The sequence below is a fragment of the Schistocerca cancellata genome, chromosome 8 (assembly GCF_023864275.1).
Source record: "Schistocerca cancellata isolate TAMUIC-IGC-003103 chromosome 8, iqSchCanc2.1, whole genome shotgun sequence".
Lineage (NCBI taxonomy): Eukaryota > Metazoa > Arthropoda > Insecta > Orthoptera > Acrididae > Schistocerca > Schistocerca cancellata.
Genome location: NC_064633.1, coordinates 78978359 through 78998642, shown reverse-complemented (window position 1 = coordinate 78998642; position 20284 = coordinate 78978359). Strand labels below are relative to the sequence as shown.

General features: G+C 36.9%; 1 protein-coding gene across 1 annotated transcript in view; it reads left to right on the top strand.

Annotated features, from left to right (window-relative positions):
- The window catches only part of LOC126094444 (fibrillin-2-like), a 354361-nt gene that overhangs the window by 316865 nt on the left and 17212 nt on the right, over nt 1-20284 (top strand). The window contains exons 41-44 of the mRNA XM_049908817.1: nt 1468-1662; nt 1759-1863; nt 3928-4074; nt 16784-16942. Of these exons, the coding sequence (XP_049764774.1) occupies nt 1468-1662; nt 1759-1863; nt 3928-4074; nt 16784-16942 (606 nt within the window). The remainder of the gene's footprint in view (nt 1-1467; nt 1663-1758; nt 1864-3927; nt 4075-16783; nt 16943-20284) is intronic.

Below are 20284 nucleotides of genomic sequence, written 5' to 3'. Positions count from 1 at the left end.
CTTGTGTCTGTATATGTGTGGATGGATATGTGTGTGTGTGCGAGTGTATACCCGTCCTTTTTTCCCCCTAAGGTAAGTCTTTCCGCTCCCGGAATTGGAATGACTCCTTACCCTCTCCCTTAAAACCCACATCCTTTCGTCTTTCCCTCTCCTTCCCTCTTTCCTGACGAAGCAGCCGTTGGTTGCGAAAGCTAGAATTTTGTGTGTATGTTTGTGTTTGTTTATGTGTCTATCGACCTGCCAGCGCTTTTGTTTGGTAAGTCTCATCATCTTTGTTTTTAGATATATTTTTATTTTTTGGAATTTTACTAATAGTTGCAATCTTTAGTTGGCAATGATGGAAGCTTCAGAGACGATCTTGACCTGTTTACATTTGTGACAACCACTTTAGTAACCAAGTAAAATAGCACACAACAGACTAGATGAATAAAATCATTTAGCTAGTTACATGTTGTATGCGACATTTCCACAACATATTATAAAGATGTGGAATGAGTTCACATGGTCAAAAAGAAATATTTATCTTATCTTATTTGGATTACTCTATCCATTCTTAGTGCTTAACACTAAATCACAGTTAAAATTACAAGTGATTTTTATGAAAGCTGCAATCAATCACTTTAATTTTTTTTTAAACTTTTGTTTGCTCATTAGCCAGCTTCCAAGACATTGCAAACTCATTCTCATATAGGATATTTACAGGAATTTTATATTTTTTAACTATTACAACTATTCACTGGGATCATGGTGAAATCATGTAACTACACACCTTGTACATATGACATTAAAAAAATCTATTTGTACATCAGTTTGGAAAACACAGCACTTAGATGCACGAGTGATTTAACAAATGTTTGTACATTATTTATTTATCAGCAGTGACCTTCCTCTATATTCGTTTCAAGTTTATTTTTCCCTGATCTCTTCCAGATAGTTAATAATAACATACCACATGAATCTCAGGTACATATTCAGGCATTTTACAGGTAAGGAAATGTTTAGACTGAACTGAAAATGTAAACCCAAAACTGACTGCATTATGTAGACTTGAAAAAAAAATACTTCTCAAGATGAACTGTTACAACTGTGTGATTGAAATATTTACAAGCACTAAAGATTTATCTGTCAATCTTACCCCAGCAAATTGTACATCTCTTGAGAATTTCATCATATGATTTTATTCCACACAAAATCATGCGTATTGGCACAGCAGCAGAAAAATGTGACGCAAGAAACTCAATGAGACATTTCTGGGAGCAGTCAGTTTAGCAAAAGTGTCATCATGGTTTGCAAAAAGTTCTCTAGCGCATGTCAACCACATGAAATACTTTTTGCAACAGTTTGGTTTTGAATCAACCTGTGAGAGATGATAATCAGAAAATTTCCAAACAGTTATGATAATTATATCTGTATTCCATTAAAATGTATTTGTGAACAGTGAAAAATAATATTTCATTTTATTCCCAGAATCTTGTTGGAGGATACCGATGTGCATGTCCAGAAGGCTTCATTCAGCATTTCTACTACAATCAGTGTGTTGATGAAGATGAGTGCCAGCAGTCTCCATGTGGTTCAACAAACTGCATCAACACTATTGGCAGCTACCGTTGTGGCTGCCCAGATGGTTATCAGTACGATACTTCTGTCCTTCTGTGTGTCCAGGTAAGATGTGTTGCAATTGATTAGCTCTCACTCTCTTGAGAAGATAATGTTTTTCTTATTTGTACCTGTTGACAATATTGTTTTGGTTTCACGTAGGTGAGTGCGGGATGTGCATCTAGTCCCTGTGCATTTGGATGTACTTCTCTTGGAGGTAACAACTTCATGTGTGGTTGCCCACAAGGATACCAGCGGATAGGACAGGTAAGCAACTGAAAGATATATGTTATTTGGAAAACGTAAAAGTGGCATATAAATTGAAAATAGAAATTCCGACCATTTGGTGTTTAGTTTCTTGCACAGATTAGGAATGGCATAAGACAAAAATAAAAGAGCTATTTAAATGTCATTTGTGGTGAGAATGTGTAATTATATTTTAGTGTCATTGATTTGATTTTCTAATGTTTTAGAGCATCAGTTGTCACAAACTATAAAATAAGTAAAAAACAGCAGGGCAGTTCTCAGGTGTCATTATTAAAGTGCATGAAATTTTTTGATTATGATTTTCATATATATGGTGTAATCAGATAAGATCTGAAGCTGAAGTGCATAGTTATAAAATATTTCAATCCATCAAAATGTACATTATTACAAACCATTAAAATTGCAATGCCAGGAAGGGTAGAAAAAAAAAAGAAAAAAAGAGGGGTAGGAAGTGACAGCCAGCAATATATTTTTTTTTTTCATTTTCTATTGCACTTACCCATATTCTCAAATTGCTGTTCTAATTAATTACATTACAAAGACACTGTAGGCAGCACTGAAATGTCATGAAAAAACAATGCTTTTGTAACAATGAAACAACACTCTATGCACACAAAAAAATTAAAAAGAAGACCAATACTTAAATTTTGGAATAATAGATTTGACAGCAAACATTATTGTTTTATGTTTTCTATTGGAGTGATTCATATTGTCGAAAATGTTCTGATTATTTACTTTACAATAAAACTGTATAGGAAACTGTCTTGTGCAGAAATATTTAGATACATACAGGAGTTTGAGAACGTGCATAAATTGGAGGAAATGAATCAGACTGTCATGTATAAATTTTATCTGTATATGAACATAACACCAATATGCATCCACTGAGTGGCAGTTTACTGAATATCATTTGCAAATTTATCAAGCAATTTTCTCATAAATACAAGGCCATAAAATAGCAGAAATTATGTCTACAATACAAGACTTTATAATACCGTGTCTCTTTATTTTTCAACATACAAAGTGCCTCATATCAATATGACATTTCCAAGTATATGTTTGTTATGCATACCTATGAAAAGTAACTGGTCCTCCTTTCACGTATTTCTCTTTACATCGGCAGCAATGACAATGCTGTACCATAGCTGTTATTAAAACTCAAATGCGGAGACAAGATGAATATATGTAGTTTCAGGTTTCGCTATTACCACAAATTGTTGACAAGCAGCATCATCCCAAAAATCATGTGACTAGCCCTGTTTGATGTTGAGAACAATTGCAGTCAAACAACAGAAAATCCAGGATGGAAAGTCACAATGTGTGTATGTGTGTCTGTTGTTGAAAAAGGCCTTAATGGCCAAAAGCTTTAATTGTGCAACTTTCCTTTTCATAAAATATATATATAGAGTATACTTCATGCCAGTTTGACATTCATTGCTTTCTGTCTTAATGGTGCTTCTGTTTTAATGGCCAACAGCTATAACTGGAAACACCACCACTTGGAATGTCTGTTCTCAAACTTCAGACTTTCAATAATCTGAAATGTTCAGTTTGAACTATGATCATCTGAGCATAGATATGGGGAATTAAATTCACAAAAAATTTATGGATCCTGTAAAGAAAATGCTGTTGAAATAATTTAATGTCCTGTATATGACTTTATAATAATATGTACAATATAAAAACTGTAAATACTTCAGCACACATTGTGAAAAACTGTAGTCTCCAAAACCTCTTTGTTCTGTGCATATAAACTGCAATAATAAAACTGTCGTGTACTGAAAAACTTGACCCGTGATTTTCAGTAAATGTCTTTTGTACAGTCTTTTGGTATATATATCAATAACAGGAAAGTACATTTGTATAGCTATAATTATATTAATTTACTACATTTAAAACTGATAAGAATAGTGCAGTTACTGTGTTAGTTTTATAAGTGACATTTCTCATTACATTGTGTATCATCTAATTTCTACAAAGCTGCAGTAAGTATCTTAATTAACAATTAAAAGAGTGAAGTACACATATCAAAAAATTAATTACCTATTTTTTGTGTTGATCAAGGGACACTGTTTATCAACTATTACTCCTGCCACTCATGGGTATGGAACAGAAGACATTGGGAATGTTCCGACCTATCCTATAGAACCAGATCCCTACCAAGTCTCTCAGGATAAGCTTATCTCAACAGAAGGCTGTTTCTCTTGCAAGGTAGGACTGAACTCTGGTTTTAGTTCTACAATAGATTATGTAGAGTGCAAAGCGAAAATTGATATTATGTTATTATCACTGTTACTCTCATTTGCAGTGTTTTCTGAGAAAAGTCAGTGCCCAAGGAATGTCCTTCCTCTATTATCAGTGTGTAGAGTTTAATACGATTTTCTGTGCATTGTCTCTCTGTGTCTATTTTTGTAGCATTTATCTTGTTGCACAGAGTCTGCTGTTTTCATTATTTGTGAAATTCATAATATTTTAACTTTTTGGGTAGATGCCTTTCCTGTGATCAAATTGTCACTCATATTCAGTGTTTGTTCTATTCAAGATGTTAGATCATTCAGCCAAATTTCCTCTCCCTTTCAGAACAATCCCGAGAGCTGTCAGTTTATGATGGAGTATTATTAACTGCTGGAACGCAACATTGTCATTCTCAGAAGTTTCAGTACTATGCTCAGTTTTGAACACAGACTCTTCAGCCTGTTAACTTTCCCACATGTCTGTGTGCTTGAAGCAGTATTCCATTTCTCTTCTCTGTGATACTTTGCAGATAGACATGTGTTTATTGATTTTTTATCTGCACATCTAGATTCAATCTATCCAGTTTCTTTCTTTCTTTGCCACTGGTTACTCATGATCCTTTTTAAGTTATCTCTTGCTTTAGTCTAGTTACTGAGTTACTCAGCTTAAGTTGTTCAGCATTAGATCTTTTGATTATTTTTCAGGTTTATCTGCTTGTATTTATTAGCAAAAAATCGCTACGGTCAGATTATGTTGCATACAAGCACAAAGATGATTTACCACTGTTAACAAACAACTGGAAGCTGTGTAGGCTATTGTTGAGAGGCTCAGGGCTCCACCATAGCTTACAGAGGTGTTGGGAGCACCCAGAATGAAACATCAGATGGCTCTGATGCCACCTTACATCTTTGACTGCTACACCTTTGGTGGGCTCCATGTGACTGGTGTGTCTCTACATTACGATAAATGGCATATTGGGCAGGTCACATACCATCCGGTAGAAAGTGGATGAGGGTACTTACTGTACAGTTGTTATACTCCTTAAGAACATATTCATTTGTATTTGTACCTTGCAAGGCACTGTGCAATATTTGGTGGCAGATATAGGAGGCAGCAAAATTATATGCCCGTCCCTATAACATTACAGATAGATACGAGCCCACGCCTAACACAGTAGTAAAAGTTTATATGCCAGCTAGCTCGTACAAGTTTATATGCCAATTAGCTTCGCAGATGACGAAGAGATTGATGAAATGTATGATGATGAGATAAAAGAAATTATTCAGATATTAAAGGGAGACGAAAATTTAATAGTCATGGGTGACTGTAATTCGGGAGTAGGAAAAGAAAGATAAGGAAACATAGTAGGTGAATATGGAATGCGGGTAAGGAAAGAAAGAGGAAGCCACCTGGTAGATTTTGCACAGAGCATAACTTAATCATAGCTAACACTTGGTTCAAGAATCATGAAAGAAGGTTGTATACATGGAATAGGCCTGGAGATACTTGAAGCTTTCAGATAGATTATATAATGGTAAGAAAGATATTTAGGAACCAAGTTTTAAATTGTAAGACATTTCCAGGGGCAGATGTGGACTCTGACCACAATCTATTGGTCATGAACTGCAGATTAAAACTGAAGAAACTGCAAAAAGGTGGGAATTTGAGGAGATGGGACCTGGGTAAACTGAAAGAACCAGAGGTTGTAGAGAGCTTCAGGGAGAGCATTAGGGAACGATTGACAGGAATGGGGTAATGAAATACAGTAGAAGAAGAATGGGTAGCTTTGAGAGATGAAATAGTGAAGGTAGCAGAGGATCGGGTAGGTAAAAAGATGAGGGCTAGTAGAAATCCTTGGGTAACATGAGATATACTGAATTTAATTGACAAAAGGAGGAGAAAATATAAAAATGCAGTAAATGAAGCAGACAAAAAGGAATACAAACGTCTCAAAAATGAGATTGACAGGAAGTGCAAAATGGCTAAGCAAGGATGGCTAGAGGACAAATGTAAGGATGTAGAGGCTGCCTGTAGGAAAATTAAACAAACCTTTGGAGAAAAGAGAACCACTTGTATGAATATCAGGAGCTCAAATGGAAGCCCAGTCCTAAGCAAAGAAGGGGAAACAGAAAGGTGGAAGGAGTATATAGTGGGTCTATACAAGGGCGATGTACTTGAGGACAATATTATGGAAATGGAAGAGGATGTAGATGAAGATGAAATGGGAGATACGATACTGCGGGAAGAGTTCGACAGAGCCCTGAAATACCTAACTGGAAACAAGACCCCAGGAGTAGACAACATTCCATTAGAACTACTGACAGCCTTGGGAGAGCCAGGCCTAACAAAACTCTACCATCTAATGAGCAAGATGTATGAGACAGGTGAAATACCCTCAGACTTCAAGAAGAATATAATAATTCCAATCCAAAAGAAAGCATGTGTTGACAGATGTGAAAATTACTGAACTATCTGTTTAATAACCCCCGGCTGCAAAATACTAACACGAATTCTTTACACACGAATGGAAAAACTGGTATAAGCCGACCTTGGGGAAGATCAGTTCGGATTCCGTAGAAATGTTGGAACATGTGAGGCAATACTGACCCTATGACTTATCTTAGAAAATAGATTAAGGAAAGGCAAACCTACATTTCTAGCATTTGTAGACTTAGAGAAAGCTTTTGATAATGTTGACTGGAATACTCTCTTTCAAATTCTGAAGGTGGTAGGTGTAAAATACAGGGAGCGAAAGGCTATTTACAATTTGTACAGAAACCAAATGGCAGTTACAAGAGTCGAGGGGCACGAAAGGGAAGCAGTGGTTGGGAAGGGAGTGTGACAGGGTTGTAGCCTATCCACGATGTTATTCAATCTGTATACTGAGCAAGCGGTAAGGGAAACAAAAGAAAAATTTGTCGTAGGAATTAAAATCCATGAAGAAGAAATAAAAACTTTGAGGTTCGCCGATGACATTGTAATTCTGTCAGAGACAGCAAAGGCCTGGAAGAGAAGTTGAATGGAATGGACAGTGTCTTGAAAGGAGGATATAAGATGAACATCAACAAAAGCAAAACGAGGATAATGGAATGCAGTCGAATTAATTCGGGTGATGTTGCGGGAATTGGGTGATGTTGCGGGAATTAGATTAGGAAATGAGATGCTTAAAATAGTAAATGAGTTTGAGTTTTGCTGTTTGGGGAGCAAAATAACTGATGATGGTCAAAGTAGAGAGGATATAAAATATAGACTGGCAATGACAAGGAAAGCGTTTCTGAAGAAAAGAAATTTGTTAACATCGTGTATAGATCTAAGTGTCAGGAAGTATTTGTATGGAGTGTAGTCATGTATGGAAGTGAAACGTGGATGATAAATAGTTTAGACAAGAAGAGAATAGAAGCTTCCGAAATGTGGTGCTACAGAAGAATGCTGAATATTAGATGGGTAGATCACATAACTAATGAGGAGGTATTGAATAGAATTAGAGAGAAGAGAAATTTGTGGCACAAATTGACTAGGATAAGGGATCGGTTGGTGGGGCATATTCTGAGGCATCAAGGGATCATCAATTTAGTGTTGGAGGGCAGCGTGGAGGGTAAAAATCATAGAGGGAGACCAAGAGATGAATACACTAAACAGATTCAGAAGGATGTAGGTTGCAGTAGGTACTGGGAGATGAAGAAGCTTGCACAGAATAGAGTAGCATGGGAGAGCTGCATCAAACCAGTCTCAGGACTGAAGACAACAACAACAACATATTGCAGAGTCTGAGCACACAGTTTTAAGTGATGAGAGGTGAGCGTAAAGTTCTGTTTATGTCTTGTGTCATATGAGTGTTCAAAATATTTTTTTTTTTAATAGGTCAGCTCTGTTGCGTAGGAAAAGAACCACCTCAAAGATGTATTAAGAGGGGACAGTTAATATTTTTAGGTCTTTGAGTAATGGTTGACATCATGCCCTCGGCTGTGCAGAGCACATGTTGCGAATGATTCTTTTTGGCAACTTTAAAATTCGTGTAACATTTCCCGAGTTCCCCCAAAAAATGATTCCATATTGAATAACCAATTCAAAGTAGCTATAATATGTGATTTTGCTGGTGGCCATATCAGTGGCACAGGCTAAATTTTCCATTCCAAAAGCGAGGCTGTTTAATTTATTTTCTAGATCTTCTATACAAGAATTCCCACTCAAAGTTCTGTCTTCACAGAATGTTGAAGCTGACTGAGTCAAGTTCTTCCATTTTTTGATAGTTGTGCATGACACAGATTTCTTCAGTTTTTGTATGTTCGATTTTAAAACTCATCATGTAGGTTTTTGAAATGGTTAGCCTTAAGCCATTTTGACTGAACCACGTTTCCAGGTTACTTAACATATTCATGACACACTGTGGTATATTGTCAGAATGTTCATTTTCAATTAGGGCAGAAGAATCATCTGCAAACAAAGTTAAATGAGTATTTATATTGAGAGGCAAGTCATTTACACAGAACAGGAATAAAATGGGTCCAAGGATTGAGCCTTGAGGAACTCCTTGTGACACAGTTTTCCACTCAGAGATGTGATTACTACCCTTTGTTTCCTCTCCCAGAGATATGATTCAAACCATTTCAAAGCAACATCCCTTATTCCATACATGTTGAGTTTGAAAAGCATTAGGGCATGGTTTACAGAGTCGAATGCTTTTGTGAGATCACAGAATGTTCGTGTGACCTTAGCTTTCCTATCTAGTAATGAATTAATTTTTTCGATAAACTCATTTATCGCATCTACTGTGTTTTTGCCTTGTTGTAAGCCAAATTGGTTAGGTGAGATGATATCATTCTGTGTGATGAAGCTTTGTATCTGTAAAGCAGCAATTTTTTCAAATATTTTTGATATGACAGGGAGTATAGAATGGGGTGATAATTTCCTATATCATATTTTGAACCTTTTTTAAACAATGGTTTTACTTCCGCGTATTTCAAGAGATCAGGGAAGAAACCTCCTTCAAAGGATTTGTGTATTATGAGAGAAAGAGAGAGGATGAGCTATTATGTTGTAAACATTTTTAATTATTTTGGTGGGTATCCCATCCCAGCCAGCAGAGTTTTTGTCTTTTAAGGAGAGTATGACATTTTCAACAAATTTTGCTGAGACCGTGTTGAATTTTTTGAGACATTCACTGGTATTGCCTTTTAACCCAAAGCCGTTTACTTTCTGCTCATAATTTGCTATGTCTAAATCAGATTTTGCTACATTTATGAAGCACTCAGATATTTGAGCTGGATTTACAACTGATTTTTCCTTAAGTTTGATTTCTAAAATGTCTTGTTTATGGTTTCGGACACCTAATTCAGACTTAACTACATACCATACTGCCCTTGTTTGATTTTTCTGCTCTAGAATGAATTTGTTATTTGCCATTTGTTTTGAAGCTTTCACAACTTTTTAAAAAATAGTTTTATAATTTCTAACACATTTTACAAAATCAGGATCTTTGTTGTACTCCAGTTGATTGTGTAGCTTCCTTTTCCTCTCACTCGATATTTTTATTCCTGATGTGATCCATCTTGTCTTACCTGATGTTTTGTTGCAATATGATCTTGGTTGGAAAGCTTCAATAAATACTTCAAGAAAACTGTTTAAGAAAGTACTAAAGTTTTCATTTGTTGAATCACCATCCTCAAAACACCAGTTAGTTTCTCATAGAATATTTCAATAATTGTTTTACCGAAACTTCTTTTGGTATATGTTTTTCTTATATCATGGTTATCAGATTTGGCAATAAGACAAATAAGGCTGAGAGATCAGAAAGTCCTAAGTCTAGACAGGATTTATGTACGTTATCAAAGTAGTAATTTGTTTCAATGTTGTCGATGCATGTTGTTGAATGAATACATTCTCTGGTGAACTCCGAAAAATTTAGTTTAAAACCAGACTTTTTAATTGAATCAATAAAAGTTGTTGACTCTTTATTGTCATTTGCAGTGTTTATATTAAAATCTGCTGCTATTACAATTTTTTTTCTTCTTTTCTTTCTTTAGTTTATCTAGCAAGCACTGGAATTTAGAGAGGAATGTCATGACTAAAGCCCTTTCTGGAATTCTATAAATTGAAATGATCAACATGTTAGGATTATGCAGCAACCTCTGTGAGATTTTTTCTCCCTGCAATAGCTGCTTGCAACATTGAAGTTTTCAATTTATTTAAAATATTTATTGTATTAGAGCTAAGGCAGTGTTCATTTAAGCAAATAATTTTTATGTTTTTACCTTCTGAGAGAAGAATTTTAACTCATTGAGTTTGTAGCTTAGGTTGCTGGAAGATTTAGAACTTAAGCCATTTATATTCCAGCGAATCAAATAAGAACGTTTGCTTGTTTTAATGGTATTAAGCGAACATTTCCATAGACACTCTTTAGCAGATTTCTTTTTCTTTTACATTCCCTCCATTAAATATTAGTTTCCCTTAGTTTTAATGATTTTACAAACATCCATAAACATTTTGCTGAAGGTCATCGATCCTAGTCTGTTTGGATGCAGTCCACCCTTGGCTAGACATTCCTTGCCCAAAAACTTATTTGAGTTTATAGATATAGCAACTAGTCTGTCACAACACTCATTAATTCTGCAATTGATTCGATTGATGTAACTGTCACTCACCAACCCCCTGTTTATAATTCCACTGATCACTATCCTGGAAGCAGGGTAAATTTTTCTGGCTGATCGGATTATAATTTTTGATTCGTTAATAATTTCCTCTTCGCTGTATCCTCGGAGGGCATTTGTCCCAACATGGATGAAAATGGTTTTGTAATTTTTGTTCGCTTCTTTTTCGATGTGTTCTCTTGAATTTGTAATATTTTTGAAATAGTTACTGAGTTGATGGTACCTAATTCCTGGGCGGACTTCGACTTCACAGATTGGCACTATGACATTTTACAACATGGAATCACCAATTATGAGAAATTCATTTTTAGCTACACTTCTAATACTATGACATCTTTTGTTCTCGAACTTTCCACTTGTCCATTTATATGTAGTATTCATGCCCACTGAGTCTGCACTTTGTTTTAATTCGTGTGACGTGAAACTCTCGTCTTGCAGGGAGCTCGTATTTGTATCTCTCCGCATATGGCATAGTTCCTTGTTTGCATCGATCATTTTTTGGGAGCTGTTTGCGTCAGAGTTTTCTTCATGAATAAGATCCACATATTCATTTCTAGGCATCAATACTTCTGATTGTCGTTTTATTGCTTCACAGGACACCTCATTACTATTTTTTGAAACAAGGTTTGTATCACTCTGCACCCGCAGATTTTCATCGTTTCTGGCGATGTGGTCGCCGCAGTCACAGTCTTTTTGGCCTGAAGTTCGCTGTTTTCATTTTGTAATGCTAACAAGTCGTCCTTGAGGGATTCAATTTCTTTCCGCAGCACTTGAATAACAGTTTCTTTTGCAGTCACTTCACTTTGGAGATCAGCCTTTTCTTCACTTTAACAGGTCCGTAAACAATCCTGGCATCACTTCAGGAAATCATCATTTATGAATTTTAGGTTCACTTTTGCACACTTTTCATGTAGCCAGAAGTGACACTTCACACACAGAGTTCCTTTTACAACACATTTTTTACATTCCTTGCACTCTGCACTGCAAAACGTTTGCTTTTGTGAGGAGAGCTGCACTATTACACTGACTTATCAGCGCCATGTTTTCTCATCATAACAGCTCATCATAAAGCTCATAACAGAAAAAAATTATTTTCGATTCAATAATGAATTTTATTTACAAGAAGATGGATTACCAATGGGGTCCCCAGTTTCAGGAGACTTGGCAAATATTTTTGTAAACCACATTGAATATATCATTTTCACAGAAATAGTAGCAAAAGAATACAACATATTATATTGGTTCAGGTACACAGATGACAAATACAAAACAATAAGCATAGGTTTGAAGTTTACCATAAACCCACAGCCACGGACATTATCATTCCCCAATCCTCGAACCACCGACACACACAAAAACAAGCAGCACTTCGACACATGCTCCATAGACTCAACACAGTGCAACGTACCAAAGAAAGCTACCAAGAAGAACTGGACATAATAATGCAGATCGTACAAAATAATGGCTACAATAACAACATAGTCAGAAAGCTAAACAATAAAATTAAAAGTAAAATAAAAGCAGAAAGCACCAAACCACAGACAACAACACAACAGAACACAGCACAAACACGCAGTCCCATAACAACTACACAGGATAATAAAAAAAAGATGAAATAAAACACAAGATGGTACACAATGACATACAAACACAAACTCATCCATAAAATCACCAACATTTTCAAAAGACGGGGAATAAACAGACAATTCTGTACAAAAATACACCCCAAAAATGACAAAAAACAGAGATATACCAGAAAGCAGGTATATATCAACTACAGTGTAACACTTTTGAAGGAAGATACATAGGACAAACAGGTAGAACATTTGATGTCAGATACAAAGAACACATGAGAGCCTGGAAATATGCAACAAACCACTCCACATTTGCAGGACACCTAAGAGTACATGACCAGAAACCAACCACTAGAGAAGATTACATGTAAATAATCAGATTCAACAATAAAAAAAACACCTCCTAACACTGCAAGAAAATTACCATGTACAGAAAACCAAAGCAGAAAGGAAAACCTTGTTCAATGATGAAGTATACACATCAAGCAATTAATTATTTACACGAATAGATAAAATAATAGAACAACGTTCCCAAAGAGGATTAATATAACAATACCATCCAACATCTTTACACTCACTTATCTATGAACCCCTCCACATTAATCCCCCATGAACCATGGACCTTGCCATTGGTGGGGAGGCTTGCGTGCCTCAGCGATACAGATGGCCGTGCCATAGGTGCAACCACAACGGAGGGGTATCTGTTGAGAGGCCAGACAAACGTGTGGTTCCTGAAGAGGGGCAGCAGCCTTTTCAGTAGTTGCAGGGGCAACAGTCAGGCTGATTGACTGATCTGGCCTTGTAACACTAACCAAAACGGCCTTGCTGTGCTGGTACTGCGAACGGCTGAAAGCAAAGGGGAAACTACAGCCATAATGTTTTTCCGAGGGCATGCAGCTTTACTGTATGGTTAAATGATGACGGCGTCCTCTTGGGTAAAATATTCCAGAGGTAAAATACTCCCCCATTCGGATCTCCGGGAGCGGACTACTCAAGAGGACGTCGTTATGAGGAGAAAGAAAACTGGCGTTCTACGGATCGGAGCATAGAATGTCAGATCCCTTAATCGGGCAGGTAGGTTAGCAAATTTAAAAATGGAAATGGACAGGTTAAAGTTAGATATAGTGGGAATTAGTGAAGTTCAGTGGCAGGACGAACAAGACTTTTGGTCAGGTGAATACAGGGTTATAAATACATAATCAAATAGAGGTAATGCAGGAGTAGGTTTAATAATGAATAGGAAAATAGGAGTGCTGGTAAGCTACTACAAACAGCAAGGTGAACGCACTATTGTGGCTAAGATAGACACGAAGCCCATGCCTACTACAGTAGTACAAGTTTATATGCCAACTAGCTCTGCAGAGGATGAAGAAATTGATGAAATGTATGATGAGATAAAAGGAATTATTCAGGTAGTGAAGGGAGACGAAAATTTAATAGTCATGGGTGACTGGAATTCGAGAGTAGGAAAAGGCAGAGAAGGAAACATAGTAGGTGAATATGGATTGGGGTTAAGAAATGAAAGAGGAAGCCGCCTGGTAGAATTTTGCACAGAGCATAACTTAATCGTAGCTAACACTTGGTTCAAGAATCATGAAAGAAGGTTGGATACATGGAAGAATCCTGGGGATGTTAGTAGGTATCAGATAGATTATATAATGGTAAGACAGAGATTTAGGAACCAGGTTTTAAATTGTAAGACATTTCCAGGGGCAGATGTGGACCCTGACCACAATCAATTGGTTATGAACTGTAGATTAAAACTGAAGAAACTGCAAAAAGGTGGGAATTTGAGGAGATGGGACCTGGATAAACTGACTAAACCAGAGGTTGTACAGAGTTTCAGGCAGAGCATAAGGGAACAATTGACAAGAATCGGGGAAAGAAATACAGTAGAAGAAGAATGGGTAGCTCTGAGATATGAAGTACTGAAGGCAGCAGAGGATCGAGTAGGTAAAAACGTGAGGGCTAGTAGAAATCCTTGGGTAACCGAAGAAATATTGAATTTAATTGATGAAAGGAGAAAATATAAAAATGCAGTAAATGAAACAGGCAAAAAGGAATACAAACGTCTCAAAAATGAGATCGACAGGACGTGCAAAATGGCTAAGCAGGGATGGCCAGAGGACAAATGTAAGGATGTAGAGGCTTATCTCACTTAGAACAGTAATCTTGCTGTTTGTGTTAAATTGAAAACATTGAGCAATATAATACATTAGAATACTCTAGGCTTACGTTCATATATGTTAACAATGTTAAATTATATTTTCCGACATCTGCAACACACTGTTTACCATCAGATCACATGGAATAAATAAATAAATAGATACTGCCTACAGGAAAATTAAAGAGACCTTTGGTGAAAAGAGAGAGAGAATATCAAGAGCTCAGATGGAAACCCAGTTCTAAGCAAAGAAGGGAAAGCAGAAAGGTGGAAGGAGTATATAGAGGGTCTATACAAGGGCAATGTACTTGAGGACAATATTATGGAAATGGAAGAGGATGTAGATGAAGATGAAATGGGAGATATGATACTGCCTGAAGAGTTTGTCAGAGCACTGAAAAACCTGAGTCGAAACAAGCCCCCAGGAGTAGACAACATTCCATTAGAACTACTGATAGCCTTGGGAGAGCCAGTCCTGACAAAACTCTACCATCTGGTGAGCAAGATGTATGAGACAGACAAAATACCCTCAGACTTCAAGAAGAATATAATAGTTCCAATCCCAAAGAAAGCAGGTGTTGACAGATGTGAAAATTATTGAACTATTAGTTTAATACATCACAGCTGCAAAATACTAACGCAAATTCTTTACAGACGAATGGAAAAACTGGTAGAAGCCAACCTTGGGGAAGATCAGTTCGGCTTCCGTAGAAATATTGGAACATATGAGGCAATACTGACCTTACGACTTATCTTAGAAGAAAGAGGAAGGAAAGGCCAACCTACATTTCTAGCATTTGTAGACTTAGAGAAAGCTTTTGACAATGTTGACTGGAATACTCTCTTTCAAATTCTGAAGGTGGCAGGAGTAAAATACAGGGAGCGAAAGGCTATTTACAATTTGTATAGAAACCAAATGCCAGTTACAAGAGTCGAGGGGCACGAAAGGGAAGCAATGGTTGGGAAGGGAGTGAGACAGGAGTGTTGCCTCTCCCCGATGTTATTCAATCTGTATATTGAGCAAGCAGTGAAGGAAACAAAAGAAAAATTTGGTGTAGGTATTGAAATCCATGTAGAAGAAATAAAAACTTTGAGGTTTGCCAATGACATTGTAATTCTGTCAGAGACAGCAAAGGACTCGGAAGAGCAGTTGAATGGAATTGACAGTGTCTTGAAAGGAGGATATAGGATGAACATCAACAAAAGCAAAACGAGGATAATGGAATGTAGTCAGATCTTTAAGCATCTGTAACACGCTAAAGACAATATCCTTATTGACCAACTTCTACTAAGAAACAGAAAATTTTTTGAAGGTTTCGCACCTTTAATTTGGTCTTCATACTTGTAAATCTGATGATCTGGGGATTTTCACATGCATGCGCTGATTGGCGAGTGCCGTTGGTCAAGCTGTTCATCTTCATTCTTTTTATCCTCATTTTCCTTTTATGGTGAAGGTGATTTTAGCCCATTGAACACCTCATGTTTTATCCCTATATCTTTATTACCACAACGTCTTTAGATAACGTCCCCTCAGCGCCCCCCCCCCCCCTCCCCTCCCCCAGGCTAACTACTGGCTTTAGGTATAGTTTTTAAGAGTTCCTCCTGTTGTTATAGGTAGCTTCATATATGTTTCTTTCCTAGCATAAGCAACCGTGTGCAGTTATTTTTAGGTTTCATCTCCCATTTAGCTTGTCACTTATTCTATCCATTCCATTTTTTTATATACGTTGATCCACGGTTGGGAATATATGGGCTATTTAGCCCCGACCCATGTATAAACTTTCTCGTATTTGTATGCGCATGCGCATTCAAGTAACTTCCCTTGTCTTGTGCATGTGCATAGGTAGTTGGTCAGGCTTGTAAGTGAGTGACCATTTGTAGCTGCAGTTTATGGCGGGTCATAGCCCATCGAACATAGGCCGGTGTGAGGTGAAGCGTACACCATTAAGTTAAGTAGTGGTTTTGACTTTGTACATATGTACTGTTTATGTTTTACTTTTATTTTTCGTTTATAAATGTGTAGCTAAGGTGTTCTTTTAATCATTGACAAAGTCTTCTTAGGCACTTGCGGGTTTTATTGTTGTTCTGAAGAAGGTGTAGTTATCTACGCCGAAACCTAGGTTATCACTAGGCGCTTTTTTCGCAATCGAGGCGGGTTTTTATTTTTTTAATATATTGACTAACGATTGCTGATGCGCTGCAATGTTGAAGATTCTCAAATTATAGCCGTTGTTCGTTTCAACTACATAATTTGTTTTCAACAGCTCATTTCAACAAATTTGCGAAATTTAATTTCACAGGTAAATGGGAAAGGGAGGCACAAACGGTTGGCTGGTGGTAAGAAGCAGCATTTGTCCCAACTTCTTAATAGGAATGTGACATTCACGAGTGATGGTCTTCAGCAAGATTTAGTACCATACAGAAGAAGTAACCGTCTGAGGCAGCATGCCCTGCACCGGGTAATTTTATTTCAATTATTTTAATTTTCAGTTTTTTTATATGCTTATTTCAGTGTGCCATAAGACTGTTACCACCAAATCCATATACTTTATTTATATGTGGAGCTTTGATTACTGTTCTTATCGTCCAGCACCTTCAGTTTATAGCTTTTGTCATCCTCATTTTTTGCTGTGTTTATTTTACTGTTATTTCAGCTCTTTTGTAGAAAACATTCACATATAAAACATGCATTGAGGTTCACAAATTGTGGAAAATGTTCTGTTCAAAATATTTACACATTTAAATATTTGCATCAATAAGATTTAATTTGATGACCTTAAAATATCTTTCTTTTATCCTTCCATGTACTTACTGTGTAACGTTAATGTGATAGTTAAGTGAGAACTCATTTTTATCATAGTATCCTAGAAGTCCTTCTAGATATTCAATATAATCCCTATCTCATCTACAAACAACTCTGTTTGTAGATGAGATTCTCCTGCACCATCACTGACCTTTTGAATGTATGGCAAGAAGAAATACTCCCATATTTGCACAATATCACCCCAGACATGAACATTTAGCCACGTCAACCACTGTGGTGTTGAATACGCCCATTCTTATCTCACAGCTGCTCTAAACCACTTGTGTCTCAACACTCTGAACTACCTAGGACTAAGACCCGTTTTATGCAAACACACAACAGCTCCTTCTTCAGTATTTTGGTATGCACAACTCATAAAATGTAAGACATTTGTGTTATGTTTCTTCTCCAGTGCAACTCTGTACTGCACATTATATCTGGGCATGATCACTAAGCCACTCTCTATTTGTATGAATGGGCAAAAAAAAAAAAAAAAAACCTCTGTCACCCATTTGTGGAATATGCTGCTCAGCACAACATAGTGCCTCATAATCTGAATGTCCCTTAGGCCCTGCGTGTGGCCATTTCTACTACTCTCTCCCCTTTTTTCCGCTCTCATGTGTCAGCTTTGAACATTTGTTATTCCCCCAGTGTATATTATTTTAACTCTATATTCTTTTCTTTATCTGTACGTGTAACTCAGTAGCAACCATTGTTTATTTTTATGTAGTTATGTGTCACTCAGCAGTTAATGTTAAAGGCAAGTGGTAGTTTGTCCTACTCAATAGTAGTTTATTTCTCATTGTTGTATTAATTTAAATTGAAGGTAGACAAGGGCATGGCACTTCCAGTAGAATCATACCTAGTAAAGCACTGTAGTGTTCAGATCAACCTTCAAGTTGATGACAGCTTTAATCTTTTTTAGAATGTAACAGAGATGCTTTGCATGAAAAGTGTTAAAAAACTACATGCCAGATCTGAACTCAAACTCATATCATGACCTTTTGTGGGTTATGCTATTACCAACTAAGCTATCCAGGTATGATTTAAAACAGTGAATACACTGGCGCAGAATGAGAGGTTCATATTGGAAACTACCACAGATTTTATTGACCAGCCTGCTCAGTAATTATAATAATATCCTTTATTATAGCGAGGTCACAACTAGAGCACTTCATATGCGTGGCAGAACAATGTGAGCAGCACTCACTGCCCTTCACTCACTTCACCCACATTGCGTGTGAGGCTGGCAATTTCCACCTTCAGTTGCCACAGCACACTCTCACTGATTGGCGTGTACTCACTGAGTGCCCTTACCATGTGGCTAAGGAAACATAGATTTATACAGCATCATCACCATGTAGCAGCACTAGTGGGCTCAACAAATGTCAGAACGCATTTTGAATTATAATTTCTTTTTAGCTGCTGATTTTCCATTATTTCAATGGGTATGCTGTAAACCTGTGAATTGAGTCATATTTTGCACACAACAAAGGAAAAAGATTCGTGTTGAGGAGCATGACAACAGATTATTATTGTCAACTTTGTTTATAATTAACAAAAAGAAACTTCAATCCAGCTACAATATAGGCTCTTGCATGTAAATCAAGCAAATGAACTTACAGGACTCATTACTGTTGGTATTATTAACTGCTATAAACAGAAAGAGGAAAGGAGTGCAAGTTCTAGTGGTAAGCAGAGATGGACATTTCCCAGATAAATTATAGCTGGATAATTATTTGAATAAGTAGGTCATCCAAACAAATTTATTTATGAATAAATTATTTGTAACTCAGCAAGTAACACAGAATGCCACTGTGTTTTCTTTGTTTACTTCCTGTACCAAATTCTGTGAATGTTAATTCTATTGGCTCTGTGCAGTTTCTGTTTGATAAATAACTTATTAACAGACTACACATAAATGTGCTTCAGTGGCTCAGTAAAATTGGCCAGCCAAAGTGGCCGAGCGGTTCTAGGTGCTACAGTCTGGAGCCGTGCGACTGCTGCAGTTGCAGGTTCGAATCCTGCCTCGGGCATGGATGTGTGTGATGTCCTTAGGTTAGTTAGGTTTAAGTAGTTCTAAGTTCTACGGACTGATGACCTCAGAAGTTAAGTCCCATAGTGCTCAGAGCCATTTGAACCATTTGAATGAAATTTTCATCAATAGATGTTGAAAAGTCTTAGTGCACAGAACTAATCGTCCTGAAGGAGAAAGATGATGTAGAAATAGAGAAAAAGAAGGGGGACAAGAAAAAAAGATTTTGCATTCAGTCCCCCACCGATTCTACTGTTTTTTCTGTTACTCATCACTTCTTTCAACCCTGACAATGAGAAAAAGGCCAAGTCAAGCTGCACCGTGTTTTAAGATACATGTTGAACTCTAGATCCCTTTCTAACTGGCTGTGTAAATCATTTGAGAAGTGACAGGAAGTAAGGGCATACCACAATGCATAGGAAAGCACTGCAGTGTGCAAACCAACCTTCGGGTTGAGCACAGTTTTATTTCCAACCCCCACCCCCCCTCTCCCATCCCCTCTCCTCTGCCTGTATGTGTAAGTACTCTATACATAAGTAGCCAAAAATGAGAATGCAGCCAACAGAAGCTCTTAATCTGCAGCACTTTTCTCCGTTATTCCATGATTGCTTACACTATGGACATGGACATCTTATTGAAATAATTATGTAGTGCTTAGACAAACTTAGAACTCAGTTACTTGTAACCAACATCAGTAGACTTTAAATCTCAAAAACTCCTAAGCATTTGTGGAATTCTGCTGGACATCTAAAGCGATCCAGAAGTGCTTTAGGATAAGAATATGGAATAATTTTTCAGTCCAACATGTGTTTATCCTGCTACGTAGAGCTTTGAGATTAAAAAAAGTGTCAAGAGATAATTGAAAGATGTTATTCACCATTCTGCACCAATAGCAATTATAGCAACAATGTCTTACCTACAATTTAAAAACAATTAGTTCATCTTTACTACTGTCCACGACCA